Here is a 26,722-nt window from a genome sequence, read left to right on the forward strand (position 1 = left end):
CCCCTGCCCGGGGGCGGGACGGTGAACCAGGACGAGGGCCGGGGAGCCTGGGCCAAGCAGCAGCACCTCAAGGTCCCGCCCGCTGGCCGCCCCCTCCGCCAGGAAGCCCTGCTTATGTGCTACTCTCCACCTCTCCCAGGATAGGCCACACAGGTCAGATGCTGCCTGTGCTGCCCCGACGTCCTGGGCACTGAGCAGGTGCCCACGGTACCTGCACCAGGAGGGGGGCACCTGCCGGGAATGCGGGGATCAGACCAGCCAGTGGCTCTGCTTGCTCTCTGCCATCTGGTCATCTGCTCGGTCACCCGCCCCCGCTGGGCCCCGCGGCCCCTCCACGTCCTCCCACAAGAGCCCTTTGTTGTGTGGCATTTCGCGCACTCACAGCCCCTCCCCCCAGGAGGACCTCGCTTCCTCGCCAAATTCCGAGGGTCCCTGATGTCCCTGGCGGTGCCCCTCCCCCCGCTCCAGGCAGTGATGCTGGGACCCCACCAGCTGCCACCCGCGGCCTCCCCACTCCGCCCAGTTCTGAGAGCTCGTCTCCCCTCCAAGGATCGTGCGATTCCAGGTTTGGCTGAAATTTAGAAATGCCAGATTTCTAGGAATGAATATGTTAAACAGTTATAAATAGCACATTCCCATGGGTAATGGGTTCCTATGGGAACACACTGCAGTTTGCGAAAGTGCCGGGAAGGCTTGGGGGGCATCTGTGTCGGGGAGCCTGGGACACGGAGATGACCACAGGGACCCGGCCGGGCCTCAGCCCCCGCGCCGGCCGCTAGGACGAGAATCGCAACCTGCATGTTGGGGACGCTCCGGAACACACTGCACCTGCCCAGGGTCCTCTCCCACCACTCCTGCCACCAGGGCTCCCGACCAGGGAGGACCACACGGTGACAAGTTGTGTTCTCTGTTCCATCTTAATGACACTGGCATAAAGCCAAGTGGCTCTATGTGTCCTGTCCCTGTGCCTGGTGGCCCCCCCCCAGGCCAGGTCAGCCACCAGCGTCCCCAGGGCCTGCTCTGGGTGAGGGGCTGGAGGTCGGAGGATGCAGGCACCTTGCTGGGCAGCACAACCCTCGGGCAGAGTCCTGGGACAGGATCAGAGGGCCAGGGGTCTGGGGGGACCCACACTGGGGGTTCCAATCTCCATGACATCTGCTTCATCACCCTTACATGAGACTGGGGCTCAGAGAGGGTGAAGGGCACCCCAAATCACACGGCTGGGCGGGGTTGGCCTGGGCCAGCCTTGTCTCCACCCGGGACCCGGCTGCACACCTCTCTGGTTGAATACATCACTCTGCGCTGTCTTCATGTAACCAGCCCCGAGCCGACCCTACCAGACCAACGTACCGTGACCCCTGAAGCTTTCCCAAGGGCTTCCTGGGTGCCGGGGCTGTGCCTGGCACTGGGGAATCAAAGGCAAACCCGACAGATCAGAAGCTGGTCCCCCTGGAGAGGATGCCCAGCGCTAGGGCGGTCACGTCAATGGGGGGCCCAGGGCACACGTGCTGATGTCCGGAGACATCTTTGCTTGTCACGACTTGAGGGGGAGGGGTAACTCCTGGCACATAGTGGGTGGGGGCCAGGGATGCTGTAAAACATCCCACGGTGCACAGAGAATGACCAGGCCTCAAATGTCAACAGTGCCGAGGGGGAGAAGCCTGCTCTGGGGGCCGACAGATGGCAAGTGTGCAAGTGCGACAAAGGTGAGACCTTTTGGGGGTCCTCAGGAGGGACTGGCCTCGGGGAAAGCCCTCTGAGGAAGGAACACCTGGGGAGGAGCTAACAAGGGGCCAGCTGGCGGAGGCCCAGCAAGGGGGCCCAGTGACCCCCTGGAGGCAGGGACATGCCCCTGTGACCCGGCAGCCAGCAGGCTGTTTGTTGAGTACGATACCCGTCCAGTGAGGACCCGGCGGGCCCTCCCCTCCTCTACTCAGCCTGACGTGCCTCATGGGGCACAGGTGACAATGCTGGAGCTTTACAGATCCTCCGCTGAGGCCACCCCTCATGTCCAGCACATGGGCTGCAGACCGAGAGGGACTATGTGCTTCCCAGGGCAGTTGGTGACAGATGCACAGAACATTGGCTCTAAATGTGGCACACTAGTTCTGCACGCAGCAGACAAGGACAGGCCTCCAGGTGGCTACCCTTGGAGTCCATCTCTGGCCCATTACGGTGAAGTCATAAAAGCTAAGGCCTCTGGTGTGAAATACCTACGTTATTTTTTAAAGCGAGGGATCCAAGCGTAAGCATTTCAGGAAAGGAGCAGCTCATTCCAAGTAGATGGGGACTCCCTCTTCCCAGGGGCTCCCCTTGAAGGTAATTAAAGTGAGCCGGACACACAAACAGTCCTTCAGGGCCCCATTGTCCCTGGACAAAGGGACGGCTCTTCAGTGCAAGGGCCCCAGAGGTGCCTCCCGAAGGCCCCGGAGCTCCATCGCCATGACAACCCTGCCCCACCAGGGCGGGGGGAAGGGGGGCTGCCGACACCAGGATGAGCCCCACCGGGAAGCCGCCTTCCCCCGCCGCGGACACACAGCCCAGAGAAAAGTCGGAAAGAGCAGCCAAAGAAAAACTGACTTAACCCACAAGGGCAACAGGGGCTGTGTCTGGGCTTGGGGTCTGGGCGATTTCCTGCTTCCTCCTTTATTGCTTTTCAATATTGGGAGAATTTTCTGAGTGCTTTTCGAACAGACCAAATCGATTATTGATTCTGAAAAGCAATTTCTATTAATAGCCCACGATAAAGGTTTAAAACACTAAAAATTGAGAACGCACAGTGTTGCCTTCCCCGCGGTCTGTCTGCTCAGCAGTTTTTCTGGTTTTATTTTTACTTAGGCCCGAAGATGGGATTTAAGGCATGATTAATATGGGAAAAAGCACAGGCAACAAGCATAGCCGGTGCTCCCTGTAGACCATGGGGCCAGCTTGCAGTGCCACACGGCCGGTCAGCACCAACCAGCTCCCACCCAGGGTCCCGACAATGCCCCTGGTCAAGGCTCTTAAATCCCAACTGGGACACCGTTTGTCACAATGTCACAGCTCTCCCAGGCACAGCATGACATGGAGCAAAGCTTCCCTTTTGTACTATTTTACAACACAGTATTAACCATGCTAAGTTTCTTTGGCACGCAACCACTTATTCACTCAACAAACACTGGCCATGCCTTCACCTTGAGCTGGGCACTAAGGGCACAGAGAGCCATGAGATCTCAGGGCAGTGAGGTTGACACTCCGTGGTGTCACGTTCCCCTGGGGGCCCCCAAGGCATAATGGGGCACCCCAGGGTGACACTGAGGGCAGAAGCGGAGGCCGCAGGGGGAGCAGCCGGGCACACCAAGGGTCGAGGGCCGGCGAGGGCACCTCCCAGGCATGGGGCGGCACCAGGATAAGCTGCCCTTCCTGCTGAGCTGCAGGCACCCTCAGTGACACCCTGCAGCCCCCAGGCACCGCCAGCCTGCGAGCGCCTTCTGATAATTAGACACAATCCCCCTCCTCTCTTCTCAGTGCTCAGCCCAGGCGTTGAGTAGGGCGTCCCTTTGCCCGGCCAAATAACTGTGGAGTGACGGACTCCTCTAGTTTTCCCCCCCGGCGTCAGCGATTTCAATTCCGCCAGGACACACTTGGGCTCCCACTGCCTCCAGGAAAGCACAAGTCATTTCCGTCCTGAGGCACAAGCCTGGCCCCACCCCAGCCCGGAGCCCCACGGCCCCCAGGCTGCCAGGAGGGAGGCCCTCAGCGAACGAATGGCCGTGTCTCACTGCTGACTTTGTTCTCTGTACATCAGACAACACAGGGAAGGCAGCGCCCATGGTGACTTTGGGTGAAACAATCTATAAGTCTGCAAGGAGATAAAAATGCACGTTCAAAAACAGTCCCCACGGGGACTTCCCTGGCGGTCCAGTGGTTAGGACTCCACGCTTCCACTGAAGGGGGCACAGGTTCGATCCCTGGTCGGGGAACTAAGATCCCATACGCCGCATGGCACAGCCAAAAAATTTTAAAAATTAAAAAATAAAAAAAAACAGTCCCCATGGAGGGTCCTGAGTAAGGTTTTCAGGATGCCTGGGTCAGCCTGCGCCCTTGTCCACACCAGGAAGTCCGATGCATTACACAAAACATCCACACAAAAATGGAGGTGATCCAACACACTCCAGCCACGTCCTCTACCGTGAAACTTGAAGAGCAGAGATCAAGCTATAGGGGGATTTACAGTCCCCGCAGGAGATGCTGCCTGTGGGGTCCATCCCCAGGCCCAGCTCTCAGCTGCACACGCTCGTTGGAATGTAAGCCCAGAAGCTAAAAGCCAGAGGCAAATGTTCACACATCCTCAGAGTAACAAAGCCCATGGCAATGTCCTGTTTACAGTTTGTGCCCGCTCTGTATTGGGCATGTCCACCTTTCCCTCACCTCCCAGCTCCCAGTGGGAACAGGCCCTTGAGAATGGAACTGCCTCTAACCTTTTTTTTTTTTTTTTTTTTTTTGCGGTACGCAGGCCTCTCACTGTTGCGGCCTCTCCCGTTGCGGAGCATAGGCTCCGGACGCGCAGGCTCAGTGGCCATGGCTCACGGGCCCAGCCGCTCCACGGCATGTGGGATCTTCCCGGACCGGGGCACGAACCCGCGTCCCCTGCATCGGCTGGTGGACTCTCAACCACCGCGCCACCAGGGAAACCCGTCTCTAACCTTGATTGCGGGTCTTCCCCACCCTTATCGCCAAGGTGAGACCGCTGACGATGGGGTCAAGGTTCCTAAACTGTACCATCTGAGTCACTCCTGCATGGCTAACCTGTGTGATGCAGAAGCCCCGACATCTAAACAGGCCCCAGGTATCCCATCCACCAAGGCCTGTTCATGAGCTGATCCCCAGAGGCCCCGGCTGCCAGTGAGTCAGACCAGACCTGGGGGGACATGCCCCGAGGACCCCACCCAGCCAGATCCCAGCTGGGAGGCAGGGACTGCGGTCACTCTCCCTGCCGCTCCCTCTCACTCCATGGCCCCCCTCTTTAGTGTAAAGAGCCGCAAACCCGCAAGGAAAAGTCCGTCCACCAAGGAAGCCAGGGCTGCAGTGAGGAGCTCCAGCTCACAGCTCAGCTGTGCAGCAACATGGGCCTTGGGCCCGGGTGCCCGCTCTCTGCGTCATCCTCACCCCCTCAACCAGAGCAAGTCACTGCGGGAAAAGCCCTGGAGCCCCACTCCACAACCGGGATGCCTGCCTGCACCCTCCAGCCCTCCAGCCCTTCAGCCCAGCAGGTGAGTACCCCAAGCCACTCTGGGCCGCCGGTGTCCACTCCAAACTCTGCACCCCAAGCCTGTGTTGCCTTCAGAACGCAGGGCCAGGGCTTCCCTGGTGGCGCAGTGGTTAAGAATCCACCTGCCAACGCAGGGGACACAGGTTCAAGTCCTGGTCTGGGAAGATCCCACATGCCGCGGAGCAACTAAGCCCGTGCGCCACAACTACGGAGCCTGCACTCTAGAGCCCACGAGCCACAACTACTGAGCCCGTGTGCCACAACTACTGAAGCCCACCGCCTACAGCCTGTGCTGTGCAACAAGAGAAGCCACTGCAATGAAAAGCCCACGCACTGCAATGAAGAGTAGCCCCCGCTCTCCACAACTAGAGAAAGCCCACGTGCAGCAACGAAGACCCAACGTAGCCAAAAATAAATAAATTAAAAAAAAAAAAAGAACTCAGGGACACTGTCACACACCCACCCAATGGGTGGGGACCCTCCACACTGTGGTTTCACCTGGGCATCTCCTCAGTGGCCAACTCGCTCCCGTGATGCCTGGGGGGACCCCTTCCCCCAGTGCCCCCGGGGGGCACCCAGTTGGAATGGGCTCATCTTATAGCCCATGATTTCCTGTGAAGAGCTCCGCTGCTGAAGGAATGTCGTAAGTCACTGACCTGGTCCAACCCCTGGGTGGCATGGACAGCCCAGAGAAGGTGACCACCGGCCTCCACGGAGCAGAGGCAGAGACGGAGGGGTGGGGGAACAGACAATCCGGTTTTGCCTCCAGCCCCAATTCCCTGCGTCAAATTCCTTTCCGCTTGAAATACCTAGGGTGGCTTCTGTTTCCCCGAATGGACGCTGACCTGCTCATGCAGTGAATAAAATTAGCTTTCTAAAAAGCAGGAAAGTCTAGAGAATACCTGGGAGAGTCAGATCTTCTGTGTAAAGTACTAACCGTCATGTCTCCAGAAGCACATTACCTAGCCTAGCTTCATCAGCACCCAGCGGGCACAGCTTCTATGAGCAGGCCGGCGGGTGTACCTGCCAAGCCCAGGATGCTGATGGGCCGATGGCGGGGGGGGGGGGGACACAGGTTCACAGGAAGGGCACCTCCCTGAGAGCCAAGCTGCTGGGAGGGACGAGGCCTTGACCCCAAGGGGTGACTGGGAAGGCGGGAGGAGCAGGGCACACACAAGATGCTCAGGAGACCGTGGGGGCATCCAGGGCCACACAGTGAGCTCAGTTCTGCCACCTGGCATCATCCCATGAGCAAGTGCCCCAAGGAAGGGGTCCTGGGGGACCCCTGGTCTGAGGACTCGCTGGGTAGCCATCCGGGGCCAGGCCAGGTGTCCAGGAGCAGAGGCTGAGGCTCTGGAAGGTGGGACACTGGGGTGGGGGTATGGGAGGCAGAATTCCACTTAGGGACAAGGTATGAGGGGTGAGAAAGCCTCAGGCCCAGACACACCTGCTCAGTCTAGGTGGAGGGGCAGAAGGTGGGGAAGGGGGCGGAGCCATGCGTTGGCTAAGCTCGAGGCAGGTATGCAGGTAGGTTATCGGGTGGGAAGGCCTCAGGCCAACACGTGGGAGGGGCGGAGACTAGCAAACTCCAGAAGACACATCTGACGGAGGGCAGGCTGTGGGCACAGTGGACTAAGTCTGGGGCTCAGGATGGGGCCTGGCCGGCACCAGCTGGGGGCACCCTGGATGGACCACAGGCCTGAATGTGTCTGATGCGGCCCGAGGACTCAGATGGAGTCCAGGGCGTCACGCAAGAGAAACTGTCAGGCTACGGGACAGCAACGTGACAGTCCAGCCTGCTCTGCCCAGGACCTGCTCAGTTTTAGCACTGAAGTCCTATATGGTGACTCCACAGTGACTCCAATGTCGGCTGGGACATGGGGGCGGGCAAAAGATCAAGGCTGAGACCCAAAGCTGTGTCTCTCGCTCTTAGGGCAGAAGCTCCAGGCTCAGCCCCTGCAGACAGGCCCCACAAGGACGAGGGTGGACACCTACCTCCCTTTCCACCAGACACTCAACCACCACTCCGCTAAAAGCAACCAATCCCAATCATGGAAACTGACAGGCTAGTGATTTAAGAGTATCTTTTCAAACATCAATAAAGTAAACCAAAAAGTATACAAGTTGAAAATATTCCCAAGCCAGACAGGAGTGATGGCGGCACGGCACTGAGAATGTCCCAAATGCCACTGGACTGTCCCCTTCGCGACGGCTAGGTTGCTGGATTTTATATTCAGTAAACTGTCCTGCGGGCACGCACACACGGTTAACAAGACCGTACTCAGAAGTCACAAGCTCAGCTTTCACTCGTGGTATCAGCCGGCAGCAGTAAAGGCTTCCTCCCTAAAAGGATCTGTTAAGCCACCCCAAGAGCATTATCAGACAGCACCCACCGACAGGGATCGTGCACATGTGACCTTGTAAAACAAAACAACGGGAGAGGACACAGAGAAGCTCCTCTCGCCCCCACGGTTCCTCCTGGCACTTTCCATGGCCACGTCACGCCCTGTACTCTTCAGCTCCGTTCTCTCCACCCCTCACCAGTTTGCACAGTGTTTAAAAACAACTCTCAGGGCTTCCCTGGAGGCGCAGTGGTTGAGAGTCCGCCTGCCAATGCAGGGGACACGGGTTCGTGCCCCGGTCTGGGAAGATCCCACATGCTGCAGAGCGGCTGGGCCCGTGAGCCATGGCCGCTGAGCCTGCGCGCTCGGAGCCTGTGCTCCGCAACGGGAGAGGCCACAACAGTGAGAGGCCCACGCACCACAAAAAACAAAAAAAACAAAAAAAACAAAACAAAAACCTCTCAGGACAGGGGCCACACCCCAGGGCTGCGACAGGAAGCTGTGGCCCTAGCTACACGTCACAGTGCCTCCCTACCGCCCCAAAGCACCTGCCGCCGACCCACCGAATCCTACTCAAACCCGTGTCCCAGCTGGGTGAGCCAGGAGACGCCCTTTTTGGTTTTTAAGCAGGAGTTAGAAGAGAAAGACCCCGAGGCTGGGGTCATCAGCTCCAGAAAACGCAGACGCAGAGACTCACTGGTTCCGGGGAAGCAGGATGGATGGCGTCCTGACGGAGGAGTCACTACAGAGAGGGAAAAAGCCACCCACCCCGGGCTCCCCAGCTACAGAGAAAGGAGCTGCCACACACCAGCTGGGCCCCTGAAGGAGCTTGGTCAGCTCCCACATTGTCCCAAATTCACTTTTGGTTCAAAAAATGCCAGACTGATGAGTGACAGAAACAAAGCGAGGGAAAGCAGGGCTCCTGCAGCAAACACAATGGCTTTCCCAGGCCAGACCGGGGACTTGGACAGCTGTCCCGACCCTGAAGCCCTCAGCTTCCTGCCTTCCGGGTCACCTCCGCCTGGTTTTCCCCAAAAACTGACTTCATGTAGCACTTGTCATTTTCTACTTAGCAGCAAGTGGCGCTGTCTGGGTCCAGAACCGCTGGCCCCCAATCCCGCTTCCTTGGGCATATCTGTTCCACAGTGAGGTGCCCTTGCACACACGCCATAACTCTCCGCGCCTGCGTACACACACACACACACACACACACAGAGGCGCACACGCACACTCCCCTGACCTCCGATGGCCATGTGCCGGATGCACAGGAAATCTCTCAGAACAATAAACCTTAATATTTTCCATTCTCTCTTCTTTGAAGATTTGGGGGAACTTTCGATGACACATTAGAGAATTTTCCATGCTTAGAAGAGAGGATGAATCGAAAAGGCGACTCCTACAGTCGGGTCCCAGGGCAACAAATCACAAAAGGCAAAGCAGGGTGAGCTCTCATCTTAAAAACATGCTTACCTGCCCTCACACCGACCTTCTGGTCCCTACACATCTGGAGGCATGCGCATGTTCACTAAGCCCAAAGGCCGCTACAATTTCCTAATTGAGTAGAGAGTTAGGAGCCTGTGTGATCACAGCCCACAGGAAACCTCATCTGGTGTGATAGTCAGTCTAATTAGAGGAGCCTGAGGGGAAGAAGGAAAAGGGGAGGATCCCGATGGGTCACTGCAATAAGGGAGACCCTGCTGTGTTCCAGGTGTTCAGGTGGGAAAACCGTGGGTTCCACTGGGAAAACAGAACTCCGTCACCCGATTTAACAGAAAGCAATCAGTTATGTGCCCGAGCACGCAGGCAGGTGCTATAGTGGGTTGAATCGTGTCCCCCAAAAAGATACATCCAAGTCCCAAACCCCGGTACCTGTGAATGTGACCTGATTTGGAAGTAGGGTCTCTGCGGATGTGATAAAGATATAAATTAAGATGAAGTCGTAGAGGAGTGGAATGGGCCCTAAACTCAATAGGACTGGAGAGACTTCCCTGGCAGTCCAGTGGTTAGGACTTTGTGCTTCCACGATGGGGGCGGGCTCAGGTTTGAGCCCTGGTCGGGGAACTAAGATCCTGCATGCCACACAGCACGGCCAAAAAACAAAACTCAGTAGGACTGGAGCTCTTATGCGCGAGAAGAAGATGTAGAGACACACAGGGAGGGGGCCAGGTGACAACCAAGGCAAGCAGGCCAGGGTGATGCAGCTGCAGGCTGAGGATCCTGGCAACCCCCGGAAGAGGCAGGAAGCCCTACAGCTTCAGAGGGAGCACCTGCCGATACCTTGATTTCTCGGATCTGTGGCCTCCGGACCGTGAGAGAATAAATGTCCACCGTTAGAAGGCACAGTTACAGCAGCCCCCCGAAGCTGACGCAGCAGGTCTGTAACCTTGAAGGACTGGTCCTAACAGAATCGGCCGACCCTCTCACTCCATCTAACATCCAGCCGATCACAAGTCCCTTGGCTTCTTAGGAGGCTTGACCTGAGCCCAGGATGCAGCCTGTAAAAGCCTGTAAGCGAAGCAGAACTTTACAGAAGGTGCAGAGAGAGAGGGCTGGGCAGGGTGAGGAACCCACAACTCAAATCCTCTGTGCGCAGCCCAGGCAAAGCTCCAGAGGGAACCAAGAGGCAGCAGAAGTGCCCAATGGGGAATCTCACACAGAATGGCCCAAAGCAACCCCAAGACACCGCCAGAATCTCTGCCCCGGCCCAGACCTTGGCGGGGCTTTGGCTGACCCTTGACCACACAACTGGGCTTCCCAGGGGCTGGGAGGTGAGGGGAGGGGGAGTGACCCTAATGGGTATGGGGTTTCCTCTGGAGGTGACAAAAACCGCTTAGAAAGAGACAGGTGGTGGCTGCACATCACTGTGAATGTACCAAATGCCACTCACTGAATTGTCCACTTTGAAATGGTTTATGTTATGTGAATGTCACCTCAATAAAAATACAAAAGGAAAGATCATACCTAATTGCTTACATGTGTCAAAATGCCAACAAAAATACGCCTGGACCGGCACATGTGCCAAGTTGTACTGAACCCGAAACTTGGTCCTGATGGGGGGAGGCGCCAAATGACAGGGTGAGGCTGGGGACAGCAGAACCCGCCTAGCATGCGGGAGGGGCAGCAGTGTCCCCGCCCCTCCGCTGGCCTCCTCCCATGCAGCCGTGGGACCAGGTGGAGGCACTGGCCTCCGGTCTGGATCCCCAACCCCGAGCCAACCTCCTTCCCTAGGCTGGGCTGCAAGGCCCTGGGGATACCCGGGCACCCAGGGATCCGAGGATCCTTCTTCTCACCCTGGGCCTTAAAGGCAAGGTACATATTCATCTTTGCGGCTTCTAATATACAGTTAAATACCAAAGAAATTTTACTCACGTACCAGACCCAAAATTTATATTAACGTATCTGCCCCTTTTGCTGTGAACAATGTCAAGCCACAGATTGAGCTCAGAAACACAAAGAATGAGACACCCGGGCTCTGCAGAAGGGGCCTGGATGCCATCACAGCCCAGGACAAGACAAAAGGGATCGGGGCGCAGGTCTCGGGGTGGGGGGGAGGGGGAACCCCCAGGCAAAGGCACCTGCTTCCACCTGTCCAGCACCTGAGTGGCCGGAACAGTTTTGCTTTGTTGGCATTTTTTTAACTGTGGTAAAATGTACGTAAAGTTTAACACGGTAGTCATTTTTAAGTGTACAGCTCAGTGGCATTAAATACGTACTGTGCAACCATCACCACCATCCATCTCCAGGGCTCTTTTCATCTAGCAAAACTGAAACTTTATACCCATCAAACACCCCCCCATTCTCTCTTCCCTAGCCCTGGTAACGTCCATTCTACTTTTTATCTCTATGAATTTGACTACCCTAGCAACCTCAAATAATCCTACAATATTCGTCCTTTTGTGTCTGGCTTATTTCAATGAGCACAATTTTCTCAAGGTCCATCCACGTGGTAGCCTGTGTCAGAATTTCCTTCCTTCTTAAGGCTGAGTAATATTCCGTGGTATGTAGAGACCACTTTTGCTCATCCGTTCATCCATCAATGGACACTTGGGTTGCTTCCACCTTTGGTTATTGTGAATTGTGCTGCTATGAACATGGGTGTGCAAATATCTGTTTAAGTCCCTGCTTTTACTTCTTTTGGGTGTTATGTCCAGAAGCGGAATTCCTGGATCCTATGGCAATTCTATGTTTAACTTTTTGAGGAACCACCACACTCTTTTCCACAGCAGCTGCACCATTTTACATTCCCAATAGGGCACAAGGGTTCCGATTTCTCCACACCCTTGCCAACACTCGCTACTTTCTGCTTTGTTTTGTTTTCATAATGGCCATCCTAAAGGTCTGAGGTGGTGTCCCACTGTGGCTCTGATTTGCATTTTCCTAATGATCAGTGGTGTTGAGCATCTTTTGCCTGTTGACCATCTGGCTCTCTTCTTGGGAGAAATGTCTATCATGTCCTTGGCCCATTGTGTAATCTGGTTGTTTGTTTCTCTGCTGTTGAGTTGCAGGAGTTCTTTACATGTCCTGGATAGTATTCCCTTATCAGATACTGGATATGAAAGTATTTCGTAACAGCTTTTAAACGTGATCATTTCTCAGCACCTGCACGGCACGTGGCAAGAAAAAGGTTTCCCAAGTCACAGCCCAGGCTGGATCCTTCACTTACAGAATGATACAGGGTAGGAGTTGAGAGGAGGGTCCTGGGCAATGACCCCACCCCCACCCCCATTTCAGTGGGGGCACCAAGGCCCAGAGAGGGCCACCCGGACCAGTGTCAGCAATCAGCATGAGGGCACGCCACCCGGGCTTCCTCGCCAGTGAAACCCCCCTCATGCTCCCCCCAGTACTGGAGATGGGTCACGACACAGAAGGACAGCTGCTGGGACGGTGGCCGCACTTGGCCTTTTCCAATACAGGGCTGCAGAGCAGCTGAACTACTTCACGCTATGGAAATGGTCCTGCAACAATCAACTCACAGGGACCTCCCTGGTGGTCCAGTGGTTAGGCCTCTGCGCTTCCACCACAAGGGGCAAGGGTTTGATACCTGGTCAGGGCACTAAGATCCTGCAAGCCACGAGGAGCGGCCAAAAAAAAAAAAAAAACCAACTCACTGATAAAAGTGTATTGCCTGGCAAGAAACCTCTTATCTCCAAATGCTTACAGAGCGTATGACTTTATTTACACTACTTGCTGTTAGTTTACCTTAATGAAGTATAATTTAGAGTAGGTTTTTTTTTTTCTTTGCAGTACACGGGCCTCTCACTCTTGTGGCCTCTCCCGTTGCGGAGCACAGGCTCCGGACGCGCAGGCTCAGCGGCCATGGCTCATGGGCCCAGCCGCTCCGCGGCATGTGGGATCTTCCCGGACCGGGACTCGAACCCATGTCCCCTGCATCGGCAGGCAGACTCTCAACCACTGCGTCACCAGGGAAGCCCTAGAGTAGGTATTTTAAAAATCCTAAAAAGATAGAAAGCTACAGACTCAGCAGTAAAAACAGATTATAAGAAATGAGAGAAAACTCTTGATTGACAGATGGAGGGAGAGAGGGAGGGAAAGAGGCAAGGCTGGCAGGGAGCTGCCTGGCCAGCAGAATCTGTGCTCTTGGAGCCGGAAGGGCCCCCGAGGGCACATCAGACAGCGGCTCTGTGTGGGCTCCTTATCGGCGTCCACCTCCCCTGCCTGTGGCTCTGACCCCTGAACTGGCTCTGGTTCCTCCCTGCACCTGGTGCACACCAGACCTGCACTCCACACTTTCCTATGACACAGCTCCACCACAGAAGACCCCGTAGAGACTCGGGCACAGCTCCCCAAGACCCCTTGTTTCCCCACCCTGCTCATCGAGGGAGGGGGGAAGGGCCGAGTGCTCCCGTGGAGTCAGGCCTGATGCACACACATGACCCTCAGTCCTCTTGCTCTGGGCAATTGGGTCACTCGCACCGAGCTTCCATCCTCAGAATCCCCAAACCTGGGCTCCCCCACTGGCTGAAGGTGGGGACTGAAGGGGATGGTCACCACAGGAGTTAGAGCACTCAGACACCAGGGTCTGGGCCCGGCCCTCCCCACCACCAGCTCGCTGGCCTCAGTCTCTCCGCAGCGAAATGAGGATTTTCTGAGATCCCAGTGACGTGACGCAGGCACAGCCCAAGCACACAGGCCAGAAGAGTGTGGTGACCGTGCTCTCATGTGACCAGCCCAGATGCCCTGTCCGGCTCTGAGGCCAGCCTCCTGCACCGTGGGCCTTCTGGTCCTCGAGGGCCAGGCCCTGACCCCGGACCATGAAGGCACAGCAAAGAGAAGGAGGGGGGCACGGCCAGGGAGGGGAGCGGTTAGGGAGGGGGGCCATAACCCCCCAGCTCCCCAGAGCCAGCACAAGGCATTCGGGGACCCGGAAGTGTCCACCCTTTCAGGAAACATGACCACAGGTGAGGGGCGGGGCAGCCCATCTCAGGTTCCTGCCTAGAAGATGGAGGGGCTGTCACCTCGCCCACAAGATTCATGGAGAAAGGACACCAGCTCACCTGCTCACCTGAAGTTCACCTGCACTGGCAGCTCCAATGGAAAAGCATGTGGAAAGGTGCCCACAAGGTCAATCCCTGCAGCCTCAGCCACCAACCTACCAGGCACTGCGGATCTGACATGGTGGTGTCCGCCGGCCAAGGGCTAGCACAATGCCCCTTCCACGGGGTCCCCCATCCTCCGTGCATTCCCAAATCCCTGCACAAGGCCCCCAACTCCGAGGGACCCCCTGTGTTGGCCCACGTGGCCTCCACCGCGACGGCAAAGGTTAAAACCCAGTAGTGCAGGGGCTTCCCCGGTGGCGCAGTGGTTGAGAGTCCGCCTGCCGATGCAGGGGACACGGGTTCATGCCCCGGTCTGGGAAGATCCCACATGCTGCGGAGCGGCTGGGCCCGTGAGCCGTGGCCGCTGAGCCTGCACGTCCGGAGCCTGTGCTCCGCAACGGGAGAGGCCACAAGTGAGAGGCTCGCGTACCGCAAAAAAAAAAAAATAACCCAGTAGTACAGTGGGTGGAAGGAAAAGTTATTCTAACATAGTTTGCCTTTAAAGTAGTTGTTTAGATCATGTGTGGGTCTATTCGTGTGTAGACATGCGTACATGTGTACGTGTGTATATGTGTACATGTGCGTGTCTGTGAGTTTAAGAAAAAACCATGGCCTTTATCCAGGACATCAAGAGACACTCAACAGAGTGATGAAAATGATAAAGCCTCCTGTTGGGCTTTTCCCAGCTTCGGAATGTTCACGCCCAAAAAGGTGCTTGATTAGCCAGGTGGCCGCAAGGTCTTACCTGAAGCAAAAGCAGAATTCAGCCATTGGAGTTTTCCTGAAAACAGCCCATTCCTTCCACCCGGGGCCAAGCCGCCAGCCAAGCACGGAGGGAACTGAGAGGGGCCTGTCCTCTGCACAGGTCCCCTCCCCACTGCATCTGTCCTCAAAGTGAAGGCAGAAGAGGAGGAGGCCCTCGGTCTCGGCACGTGGCCCCTCCCCCCCGGACCCCTCTGGATCATTCCATAAATAATCCACAGATTTGCTGAGCACCTACTGTGTGCCGAGCCTCAGGCCCACAGGGGAAAGCAGAGGGGGGCCCGTTGTCCCCAAGAACGAAAGGCTACTTCCCTCTGTCCACCACAACCTGGGTCCCTAACCCGAGTTACCCCGGTTACCCTTCCAAAACAAACATGCAGAAAGGAAGAGGGTTATTTACTATCCCTCCACCCAGTAACCAAGAAGGGCTTTTATAAGAACCTACGTGTTCAGGTTAGAGAAGAAGAAAACACCGAAAACTATTTTCCCCCAAGGCTGTAAGTTGAAAAGAATCAAGCCAATCTTCAGAATATTTTCCGCACTCTCTGCCCCACTTGATAAAATCTACTTCTGTCTGCATCCAAGTGCCGGCGGCCCAGCCAGACTACACGCCCCGGGAGAACAGACTCTGCTACCAGGACCCCGGCACCCACCGTCCCACCCACCTGGTTCCTTAACGGGTTTCTGCTCTCAGGTGTCCAAGTGGACAGGTGCGTGCATCAGCCCACACCAAAGTGGACTTTCAACGGTGACACCAGGTTCTGGACAGACTTGTGGCGTCCCCAACACCAGTCACTTTTCCAGGTACAATATCAGGGCCACCCCTCCTTCCGAAGGGCTCATGTGGCTGCAACTTTTCCCGGATTTAAAAAAAAGTCTCTCTGTCACCCTCATTGGTACGTGGGGACAGATGGAGACCTCATGTCACCAGGTAGGCAGTGCTGAGATGGGGAAAGCTGGGTCCTTGTGAGTCCAGGTCACCTGTGGCCTTCAGCCCCTGCCCATCCCCCCCGCCCTCCTGTTCCCGCATCAGGCGTCCCGTGACTCAAAGAGAAGCAGATGCTGCCGTCCCCACCCCGACTCCTGCAGCCCCATGGACACTCAGCTCGGCCACAGAAGGCCCTTGACTGCCACTGAGGCTTATCCCCCCAGTCCAGTGCCCCCCAAAGGTGCCAGCGCCTGTGACAGATGAATACCTGCACAAGCAGGCAGCACTGCAGGACGGGCCAGGATGGTTGTGCACGTTAACTGGTCAACCCCTCTTGACTGTCAACTCTGCCTGGGCCCCCGTGGCCACCCCACCTTCCCGCTGAGCTTCCCCCATACCCGGCAACCCAGTCCTCTGCTCCTCAAGCCCCCCAACACCCCGGCTCTCATGGAGGCCATCAAGGACCTCCCCTTGGCTAACCCAAGTCACACCTCTGTCCTGAGGCTTCCTGAACACCAAAAGCCATCAGCACTGGTGACCCCCTTCAGGTCCTCACACTCCCTCAGCCCCCAGGGCCTCGGAACCTTGGTTTTTTCCTCCCGCAGGTGGTTATTCCAGCTCCAGCTCTCATGCAGGTCCAGCCTGCCTGGGCCCCCCCAGGCTGCACCTGACCCATGTCCCCATCATAGGGGTCCTCTGCCCAAGTGCCCTCCACCCCTGCAGCCATGATGGTCCTCTCTGTCACCCCGGAGGCCACGCTCACCACTTCTGGCTGTGGCCCCAGCTGGTCTCTCCTGCTCAGACCTGTACATCCAACCGTCTTCACGACAAGGTCAAAGGTGCCCAGCTGCACCGGGTCCAAAGTGGCCTCAGGGTCCTCCCCTGGTGCACGCACCTCCTCAACCCATCTTCATCTGCATGTTCCCAAAAGCACAGCCTGAGAGAACACAGCTTGGGAGCCACCGTCCCGGGTTCAAATCCCAAAGCTGCCACCACAAGCTGGGTGCCCTGGATGCGGGGTCGAGCCTCTGGGGGCCCTGGCCTGCTCCTCGATGAGACAATACCTTCCACTGATGAGGCTGCTGCAGGAGTGGACAGGTAGCACAGGGTCGGGGTGCGGGGGTAGTGGGGGAGGGTCCTAGCACAAGGAGCATGTGGGCTGATCAACCCCACCCTCACCTCCACATCTCACCATCTAACCTCCCGAATCCCCTCCATCCACACACCCCCATCAGCAGCTCAGCTCGGGGGGAGGGGATTCAGCCATGCCCAGCCGCCCACTGGGAAGGCATATCACGCTCACCTTGGCACAGGGGAGTCCCCAGCCCACGCTCCCCTTGAATTCACTTCCCTATTTATCGACTGTCCCCACCAAACCTCCCTCTCCAGGGCCTGGCACACAGTTGGCCTGGCACATAGTAGGCGCTTGATAAACAAACAAACACTCCCTTGTTTCTGAGCCAGTGTTTCTGAAAGTATATTACCAAGTGACTATCTCCAGACACTAAAGCCCTGAGACAGTTAACTAGCTTCCCAAAGTACCTAACTCTTCCCGGGCAAGTTATGTTACTGGTGAATCCAGCTCGAACACTGACGTGGTTTAAGCTGGTCTGATCCTTTTCCACATGGTAAGATTCAGAAAAGAAACATAATGCTTGCCTCCAGACGCTGCCTGGTACAAGGCCCATCTCCCTATTTCCTTGTTGGCCATCACAGTCCCTACGATATCCTGTATTTAACTCGGCAAACACTTTTTAAAACTTTATCAAGCCTGGACGGCTTTATCCCATCGAGTCCCCACCAGAGTAAACGGATAAAGGTTATTCAATCTTGTTATTTCACGACTTTCAGTATTTTCTGACATGTCTGAATGACTCATGGCCCAATCATTTTTACCCCGCAAAATGCTACTTTTCCCACTCCCACTGGCCCACATGCCCACAAGCACGAGGTCATTTTCCACCAAATGCCGCGTTCCATGATGTGCAGCTCACAGCTGGACACCCACAGGGACACACATGTTTAAGTTGAATTTAAAATGCCCGTGTTACTAAATGACCAACACCTAGAAAAACTACCTAAGGGACTCCACATGTGACAGTCCCATTGGGTTATTAGCCACACTGCTTTCTAAAATGCAAACACGGCTCTTATAAACATTCGGAGTACAAAAGCCCCTACTATAGAATTTTAAATCTCGTTCAAAAAGTGGCACATATAGGGACTTCCCTGGTGGTGCAGTGGTTAAGAATCCGCCCGCCAGTGCAGGGGACAGAGGTTCGAGCCCTAGTCCGGGAAGATCCCACGTGCCCCGGAGCAACTAAACCCGTGAGCCACAACTACTGAGCCCACATGCCACAACTAGTGAAGCCCGTGCACCTAGAGCCCGTGCTCCGCAACAAGAGAAGCGACCGCAATGAGAAGCCCATGCACCGCAACGAAAAGTAGCCCCCGCTCACCACATCTAGAGAAAGCCCGCGTGCAGTAACGAAGACCCAATGCAGCCAAAAATAAATAAATAAATTTATATTTTAAGGAAGTAACTAAAATGAAATACAATTAAAAAAAAAAAACAGGGCTTCCCTGGTGGCGCAGTGGTTGAGAGTCCGCCTGCCGATGCAGGGGACACGGGTTCATGCCCTGGTCCGGGAGGATCCCACGTGCCGCAGAGCAGCGGGGCCCGTGAGCTATGGCTGCTGAGCCTGCGTGTCTGGAGCGTGTGCTCCGCAACGGGAGAGGCCACAACAGTGAGAGGCCTGCGTACCGCAAAAAAAAAAAAAAAAAAAAAATCTTTTCTCTCAGGTAAGCGAGGGGAGTATGAAGAGCCAGCTTGTTTTGCTTAGATCTGGGTTGGATGCCTGGTGCTCCTGCTCGCCAGCTATGTGACCCTGAGGAAGTGACGTAACACCTCTGAGCCTCAGTCTCTTCATCTGTATAATGAGCAGCCACCTAATGCCACTCACTTCCCAGGTACCAGAGGAATAAGTGATGGTGTAGGTAACAGAGTTTACAAAACAGCTTGATATCCAGGCAGAACCCAGTACGAGGTGATCATCGTCATCTGGGAGGGTGGACATGAGGCCCCAGTGCCTGACTGACACGAGGGTACGTCACAAGGACTGGAAGCCCAAACTGGATCACCGGGACAATTACAGCATAGCATGGAGCACCTAACCCACCTTCAACTGTGGTCCTGGCTGTGGTTCCACCAGGTAGGCAAGACGGCCCTCAGTAACTAACCTCTTTTGAACAAAATCCATCTTAAACCCTTTATCCAGCCATCATAGGGGAGGCCACATTCCTGATGCTTCAGACACACAAAACATCCCTGCTCCCGGCATGCACCCGTTCCCACTAAAGCACCATATCCCCTGTAAATTCAAAACCCTATGATGTTGCCAAGTCATTTTTTTTTTTTTTTTTTTGGCTGCGTTAGGTCTTAGTTGCTGCACGCAGGCTTTCTCTAGTTGAGGCAAGCGGGGGCTTCTCTTGTTGCAAAGCATGGGCTCTAGGCGCTCGGGCTCAGTAGTTGTGGCTCTCGGGCTCAGCAGTAGTGGCTCACAGGCTCTAGAGTGCAGACTCAGTAGTTGTGGCGCACAAGCTTAGTTACACCAGGGCATGTGGGATCTTCCCAGACCAGGGATCAAACCTGTGTCCCCTGCATTGGCAGGTGGATTCTTAACCACTGCACCACCAGGGAAGTCCCCCCAAGTCATTTTTATATAGGGTAAAATTTCCATCCACTCTGCTTTATCTAGCAGGTAAAGCAGTACAGGGGGATAAAGAAAGAGGAAATGGAAATTTGTGAAAGAGACTTTTTTTTTAAATTGTTGCTGCTCGGAAAATCCATAACCCTGGTTGACAATTCTCCTTAAAGGCCTATTCCGTATTCTCTACACACATTCACAACTTCACAAAAGCCACAATATTCACCTACAGACAGACTAGGCTGACAACATCAATGTTGCAGTATCTCATGGCCTCAAAACTGGACCTGTAAGTTCCAGATTTTATAAGCAAACAACTGGAAACTGTTTGCTACCCAATCCTTAGTATATAAAGAATTACAGCCAAATGCAGAAACAAAATAAATCAGAAAATTAACTTTTTAATTCTTCCAGGGCTCCCATGGGTATGCTGTATTGTAATAATGTATTGTTTTAAAGAATTCATCTGAAACATTGACTCAACCCACAGATCCTAGCCTTTCTTGGTGATAGTTTGGTCTCCTAATTAAAGTCACCTGCCTGCAGGAGTCACTGAGGGTCTCTTTACTGTTCCCCAATCCACCCCCTGGCCCGGCCAGACCCTTCTCTCTCTTTTCTGTGTCCTCCTGTTTGTTCCCCTCTCTGGCCCCGCAGCTCCACCTGACACAGGGAGGTCTGCAGCATGGAGGACCCACCCCTGACTGCCTGGGTCTGGCTGGCTGAGCTGAGACATCCCCCCTCCAGCCCAGAGCAGGCAAGCAGGGTTCCCACACTGGCTCCACCACCAACCCAGGCAGGCCTCTAAGTAACATCCACATTGCAAGCCCATGTCCAGGAGCTGAAGCCAAGATCAAACGAGGCTGCGCTTTCAAAGAGCTCCCACACAGGTGAGCACACATAAGCCCGACTGTTATTACCTGGAGGAGACAGAAAAGAGCCACGAAAGGAACTAACTCCAGCTGCCTTGCAGGGTGACTCAAGGACGCATCCAGCAATTTCCAACGGTCCCACCCAAGAACTAATTGGCCCATGGGCGCACGGTGACCTTTGACCTTTCCAGACAGGCATGTGGCTGACTACAAAGCATCACCAAGCCAACCAGATGCTCAGATAACCCCCGAGACCAGGTTTTTACAGCACAACTCGGGAGCCAGACCCTCTGAGAAAAGCCCAGGAAGCCCTGGTCTTGAACTTGAAGAAACCCAGGCCTGCTCCCAGCAAAAACGCTGAGGGCAGCAGTGCCGTGCCCCTCTCACTCTCTTGGCCTGGGTGAGGGGCATGCCCTGGGCTAGCGGTATCCAACCATCCAACCGGAGGCCACAAACCCCCGGAGCTACCCGGGCCCTGCCTGACTGCACCCAGGAAAGCCAGGCGGGCTCGGGGCAGGTCCCCGCAGCTCTCCAGGTGGCCCCGTGGAGCCCCCAGGGCCACTCACCAGAAACAGACACCTCCAGGAGCGCCTCCAGTGGCCGGTTGTTGTTCAGGTCATGGCTGAGCTGCAGCTCGCCCGAGGCGGGGTCCAGCAGCAGCAGCTGAAGCTCGTTGCCCTGCAGGAAGGTGTAGTTGAGGCTGTCCGAAAGGTCAGGGTCATGGGCCGGGATGCGGCCGATCACACCGGTGGGGAAGCTATTGGACTTATTGGTGACATAGTTGTTGAAGAGGATCTGGAAGTCCGGCAGCACCGGCGGGTTGTCGTTCTGGTCCACAAGGCGGATGTGCACCGTGGCCCGGCTCACCAGGGGGGCCGACGTGGCCTGCACCACGAGCACATACTCGCGCCGGGCCTCAAAGTCCAGCTCGACCAGGGCGCGTAGGTCCCCACTCAGCAGGTCAAGCTGGAAGACCTCGGGCACGTTGCCTTCCACAATCTGGTACATGATCTGGGCGTTGGGGCCTTCGTCGGGGTCACTAGCTCGAATCCTTGCCACCACGGACCCCACCGGGCTGTTCTCCTCCACAAACAGCTCCAGCTCGTCCCTCTCAAACACCGGAGGGTTGTCATTAATGTCCAAGACGGTCACCTGGATTTCCACGGAGGCGCTAAGGGGCACCGGGCTACCCCGGTCCACGGCCAGGGCACGAAGATTGTACACGGCCACGTTCTCCCGGTCTAGCCGGCGCTGGGTGCGGATCACGCCAGATGTGGGCTCAATGTAGAAGTCCCCATCGCCATCGTCCCCACCCTGGAAGGTGTACAGCAGGCGGCCATTGGGGCCTGAGTCCCGATCCGTGGCCGAGACCTGGAGGACGCTGGTTGACGGGGGAGCATCCTCGAAGACGGAGCCCTGGTAAAAATCCCGCAGGAACCGCGGTGCGTTGTCATTGGCGTCCAGGACGAGGATCTCCAGGGAGGTGGTGTCGGACTTCTGAGGGATACCATTGTCCCGAGCTGTGATGGCCAGCGTGTAGGCGGCCTGGTCCTCGTAGTCCAGCTCCGTCATGGTGTAGATGGTGCCGGTGTCGGGGTCGATTCGGAACTGCGGCATGGGATCCTCCAGCACGTAGGTGATGCGGGCGTTCTCGCCGGTGTCCTCGTCGGTGGCGCTGATGGTGGCGATGGAGGTGCCCACGGGCCGGTCCTCGCTGACGCTCACGGTGTAGTGCGAGCTCTGGAAGACCGGCCGGTGGGTGTTGGCGTCAGTGACGTTGATGAAGACCTGCGCAGTGTGAGCGCGCATGCCGTCTGACGCAGTTACCGCCAGCACGTACTGCCGCTCCTGCTTATAGTCCAGCGGCAGCGCCAGCGTGATGAGGCCGCCGCCGCTCTGGCTGCTGAGCGCGAAGCGGTTCCGCGTGTTGCCGCCAGTGAGCTGGTAGGTGATCACACTGTTAGCATCCCGGTCGAGGGCCCGCAGGGTCAGCACGCTGCTCCCCACGGCTGCGTCCTCGTTCAAACGCAGCTCGTACACGGGCTGCGTGAACATGGGGTCATTGTCATTTACGTCTAGCACTGTGATGGACACGCTGGCGGAGGAGCTCATGGGCGGCGAACCGTGGTCCACCGCCTCCACCCCGAAGCTGTAGTGCTCCACTTCCTCGCGGTCCAGCTCCGCGCACACGGTGATCCAGCCCGAGCTGTTGTGGATGTGGAAAGGGAAGTCCGCGGCCAAAGCGGGGTCTTGGGGCCCAGCTCCGCCACTGCCCATGGAGGCCGAGGCACTGTCCACCAGGCGGTAGCGCAGACGCGCGTTCTCACCCGCGTCTGCGTCCACGGCCTGAATGTGCAGAACCGAATGGCCCAGAGGCACGTTCTCCAGCACGGCTGCCTGAAAGGGGCTGCTCACAAATATGGGGGCGTTGTCGTTCACGTCCAGCACCTGCACCGAGACCAGCCCCGACGAGTTGATGAGTGGAGGCCGGCCCCCGTCCTGGGCCTTGATGCGCAGCGTGTACTCCCGGATGGCCTCGAAGTCCAGCGGGTTGATCACATCCAGGCTGCCGCTCAGTGAATGCAGGTAGAACTGCCCCTTCAGGTTCCCGCTGATGATGCTGTAGTGTATGGCCGCGTTCTGGCCCTGGTCCCGATCTGTGGCCTGAACTCGCAGCACGGGCGTGTTGACCGCCACGTCCTCGGGCACCTGGACCACATAGCGCTTCTCGCTGAACTGGGGGTAGTTGTCATTCTCATCCTCCACCACGATGTGCACGGTGGCAGTGGCACTGAGCGGGCCCGGGTTGCGGCCCTGGTCGTTGGCCTCCACCAGCAGCTGGTAGGAGGCCTCTTCCTCCCGGTCCACCACCGCCCGGGTGCGCACTACGCCCGAGCGCTCGTCGATCTCGAAGACACCACCCGCGCCCTCCAGCAGCCGGTAGCGCATATTGGCGTTGGAGGGCGCGTCGCCGTCGGTAGCGCGGATGGTCAGAACCTCGTAGCCCACCTCCAGGTTCTCGCGCACTCGCTCGCGGTACTCAGACTGCTCGAAGACGGGACTGTGGTCGTTGGTGTCGCTGACTGTGACGGTGAGGTAGGTGGCGGCCGAGCGCCGAGGCGAGCCGTGGTCCACAGCGCTCACTTTGAGTACGTGAGTGTCCTTGGTCTCGCGGTCCAGCGCGCGGGCGGTGCTCACCAAGCCCGTGTCGGAGTCTATGAGGAAGTAGCCATTGGAGCGCTCATCGAACAGCGCCTCCATCTGGTAGCTCAGGCGCCCCGCCTCGCCCTCGTCCGGATCGTGCGCGCGCAGCTCGATGACCGCGGTGCCCGCCGGCTCGTTCTCGGGCACCGACACCTGGTAGCTGGGCAGCTGGAACTGCGGGGTAGTGCTGCCGCCAGCGCCCCGCCGGGCCCGCCGCGCCGCCCCCGCCCCGACCTGAGGCAGGCTTGGCGGCGACAGCGATGGGGAGGGTGTCCCCGAGGCCGCCTCCAGCGCCAGCTCCACCCGGATGGTGCCGGCCGCGCGCCGCAGGGCACAGAGCAGGCGCAGGCGGGCCGAGCCACCAGGCGGCAGGCAGACAGGGCGGCGTGGGCAACGGGACCCGGCGCGCGGCGGGCAGCTGCAGGCGGGGAAAGTGGTCAGGGCCTCGAGCGCCGAGTGCAGCGTGGCCCCGCCGCCGCCGGGGCCCGGGAAGCAGAACACCGCGCCTGGGCCAGGCACCGTGAGCACGGCCCGCGCCCGCAGCTCCGCGCCGGGAGCCCGTCCGCGCCGGGGCCGGGCGCTGCAACCGGGACCGTGCGCGCGTGCCCGCAGGCGGAGGCTCAGCGCCGTCTGGGCGCTACGGGCAGCCAGGCGGACATGCAGCGGCAGCGGGCGTCCCCCCAGGCGCGCGCAGCCCCGGAGCTCCGCGCCCGGCCCGCGCCGCCGCCCCGCCAGCCGCCCGTCGCGGCTCACGTCCAGCAGCTCCCGCAGCGCCCGGGGCGTGCGCGCCGCGTCCAGCGCATAGGTCCAGCCGGGCCCGAGGGTGAAGGCGCGGGCCCCGCCGGGCACTCGCAGCTCCCAGGCGGCCGCTCGAAGCCCCAGCACCGGTAGGGCGGCGACCGCAGCCAGGAGCAGCAGCGCGGGCAGCACGGGCGGCGGCGGCGGCGCCATGGCCCGGAGCCCGAGCCCGAGCCGGGCGCCCGAGCACAATCCATGCACCCGGCGCGGCTCCGCATCCACCCGGCGCGGCCGGGGGGCGGCTCCCGCGCGGCCTGTGCCGGGCCCTCGGGGCGGCTCGCGCCCCGCCTCCCCGGGGGCCCTGGCGGGGACACCGGGGGCCGGGCTCCCGGTCTCCCCCGCAGCTTCCACTTCGAGAGCACTTTGCGAAAGTTTGCGAAGTTGGTTTCAAGATGGCTCCTCCGCGCGTCCCGGGAGGGCGCCGCGCATCAACCTGCGGTGGCGGCGGCTCTAGGTGGCTCCAGGTGGCTCCCGCGCTAGCTCGGCAGGGCGGCGTGGGAAGCAGGGCGGGCCCGGAGCGGGGCGAGGGCTGCGCTCCCGGAGCGGGATGAGCCGCACCGCGCTGCTCAGACCCCAGCGGCCGGCTGCTGCCTGGGCGGTGCGCTCAGCCCGCGCCCCCAGCGCCCGCGCTCTCCCCGCCCCTGGCCAGGCCCGGCCCCGCCCCCGGCCCCGCCGCGTATTGTTCAAACCGGGGGGCCGGGGGGCCGGGGGGCCGGCCCGGAGGTGCGCGCCGGGAGAATCGCTATGGAGACGCGGGGGCGCAGCGGTGACGGGGACTGGGGGCCGGGTTCACTCCCGGGCGGCCTCCCCACCCTGCCTCCCTGGTGGGCGGGGCCGAGGGAGCCGGGCCGGGAAAGGCGGGCTGGGGGGCCTGGTGCGGCTACTACCCGTGGGGCGGTGGCTCCACTCGTCGGGGGCTGGGCGCGGCCAAAGCCCCCCACCCCAGCCCGGCAACACTGATCCGCGGAGACCGCCGCCCCGGCCTACGCGCGGGTTGGACCCGGGAGGGGAGAGGGAAGGGTGCGGAGGTTCCGGGGAGAAGGTCGGGTCTCCCCGCGGCGGCTGCTGGGGGGCGCTTACAGAGTTACAGCAAAATGCTGGAGGCTAAAGTACTTTACCCGACAAAACTTCCCTGGACTTTGAAATTCTATAGGCAGCTAACCGGTTTCGGGTCCCACTGGGTTTAAAACGAAACTTTTAAATGAAAAGAAAAACAGTCCAGGCTGACACTTGGGACTGGAGCTAGGGATGGCGGAGTTGGGGACGCCGGAGGCGAGCTCGTCTCCCGCGCGTGCGACCAGCCTGAGCGCTCCGTTCGGGGTCGCGCGGTCCAGCCCCGGGGGCCCTCGGCTACTGCCGCAGCGCGGCGGCCGCGAGCGCAGTCCCGGGAGGCGGCGTGGGGCGGAGAACCGAGGGGAGGGGGAACTTAGAACTCCGAGACAGCACGCCGTCTCTTGCGGGGAACAGCCCGGGAAGGGAGTTTTAGAGCTGAGATGCACACCAACGCCTCCTGCGGGGCGCAGATTGGGGGTGGTGGCGCTTTAGAACTAAACGGTACCTGCACCTCTTGCGGGGTGCAGCCTGGGGGCGGGGGATTCGTACTATGAGACACCCCTCCTCCTCCGGCGGGGCTTTAGGACTGTGCCACCGCCGGGTGGGGAGATGCACTTGTCGTCCGTAGAGCTCTGGATGCCAGAACCCACTCTAGACCCTCGGCCTCCCAGCGGTCGCGGGGCGGTGGGGAGCGGGGCGGAGTCTCTGCTTCGACAAGGCCCCTCCCGGTCCCAGCAGCGCTCGGGGTGGGAGATGTCGCGCACTCGTCTCCAGAGCAGGTTTTTCTGACCTGGGGGCGGCCGCCGCATTTCCGAGCTGAGTGCAGATAGGTGTGGAGCTGGGGCACAAAAAAATAAATCAGGAAGTAAACTCGACCAGTATTTTTGAAAGTTGCTGAATACAATGTTTTGGGGTTGAAGCCAAATATAAACATTCTCTTCCCATTAGCAAAGATTTGAAAACGTTATTATTGACCTAAAAGGTAGATTTGCTTTGGACCCTTTTAATCTGGGAGTTTCCACTGGCAAGCCCAGTAGGGAAATTGGCGGGGAGGGGCAAGTCCATCCCTTAAACGTGACTGTCCAGGACCTCCCCGGACTGCCCTTCATCTTCCTGGGGAGGGTCAGAGGGCAGGAGTTTTAGGGTCAGGAAGGCAGGGAGGGCCCTCCCCATCCCGGCCTCACGGTGGAAAGCTCCCAGCAGGAGTGAAGGGGAGGCGGCGGCGTGGGGGGGGACCCCGGGACCCCCTAT

General features: G+C 58.3%; 1 protein-coding gene across 3 annotated transcripts in view; it reads right to left on the reverse strand.

Annotated features, from left to right (window-relative positions):
- The window catches only part of CELSR1 (cadherin EGF LAG seven-pass G-type receptor 1), a 150,336-nt gene extending 125,611 nt beyond the window's left edge, over nucleotides 1–24,725 (reverse strand). For all 3 annotated transcript variants that reach the window (XM_082635161.1, XM_082635160.1, XM_082635159.1), the window contains exon 1: nucleotides 20,983–24,725. In XM_082635161.1, the coding sequence (XP_082491287.1) occupies nucleotides 20,983–24,571 (3,589 nt within the window). In that variant the 5' untranslated portion in view covers nucleotides 24,572–24,725. The remainder of the gene's footprint in view (nucleotides 1–20,982) is intronic.
- Between the last annotated feature and the right edge of the window lie 1,997 nt (nucleotides 24,726–26,722).

The sequence above is a fragment of the Mesoplodon mirus genome (assembly GCF_964341445.2).
Source record: "Mesoplodon mirus genome assembly, chromosome: 11".
In the NCBI taxonomy this organism is placed as follows: Eukaryota; Metazoa; Chordata; class Mammalia; order Artiodactyla; family Ziphiidae; genus Mesoplodon; species Mesoplodon mirus.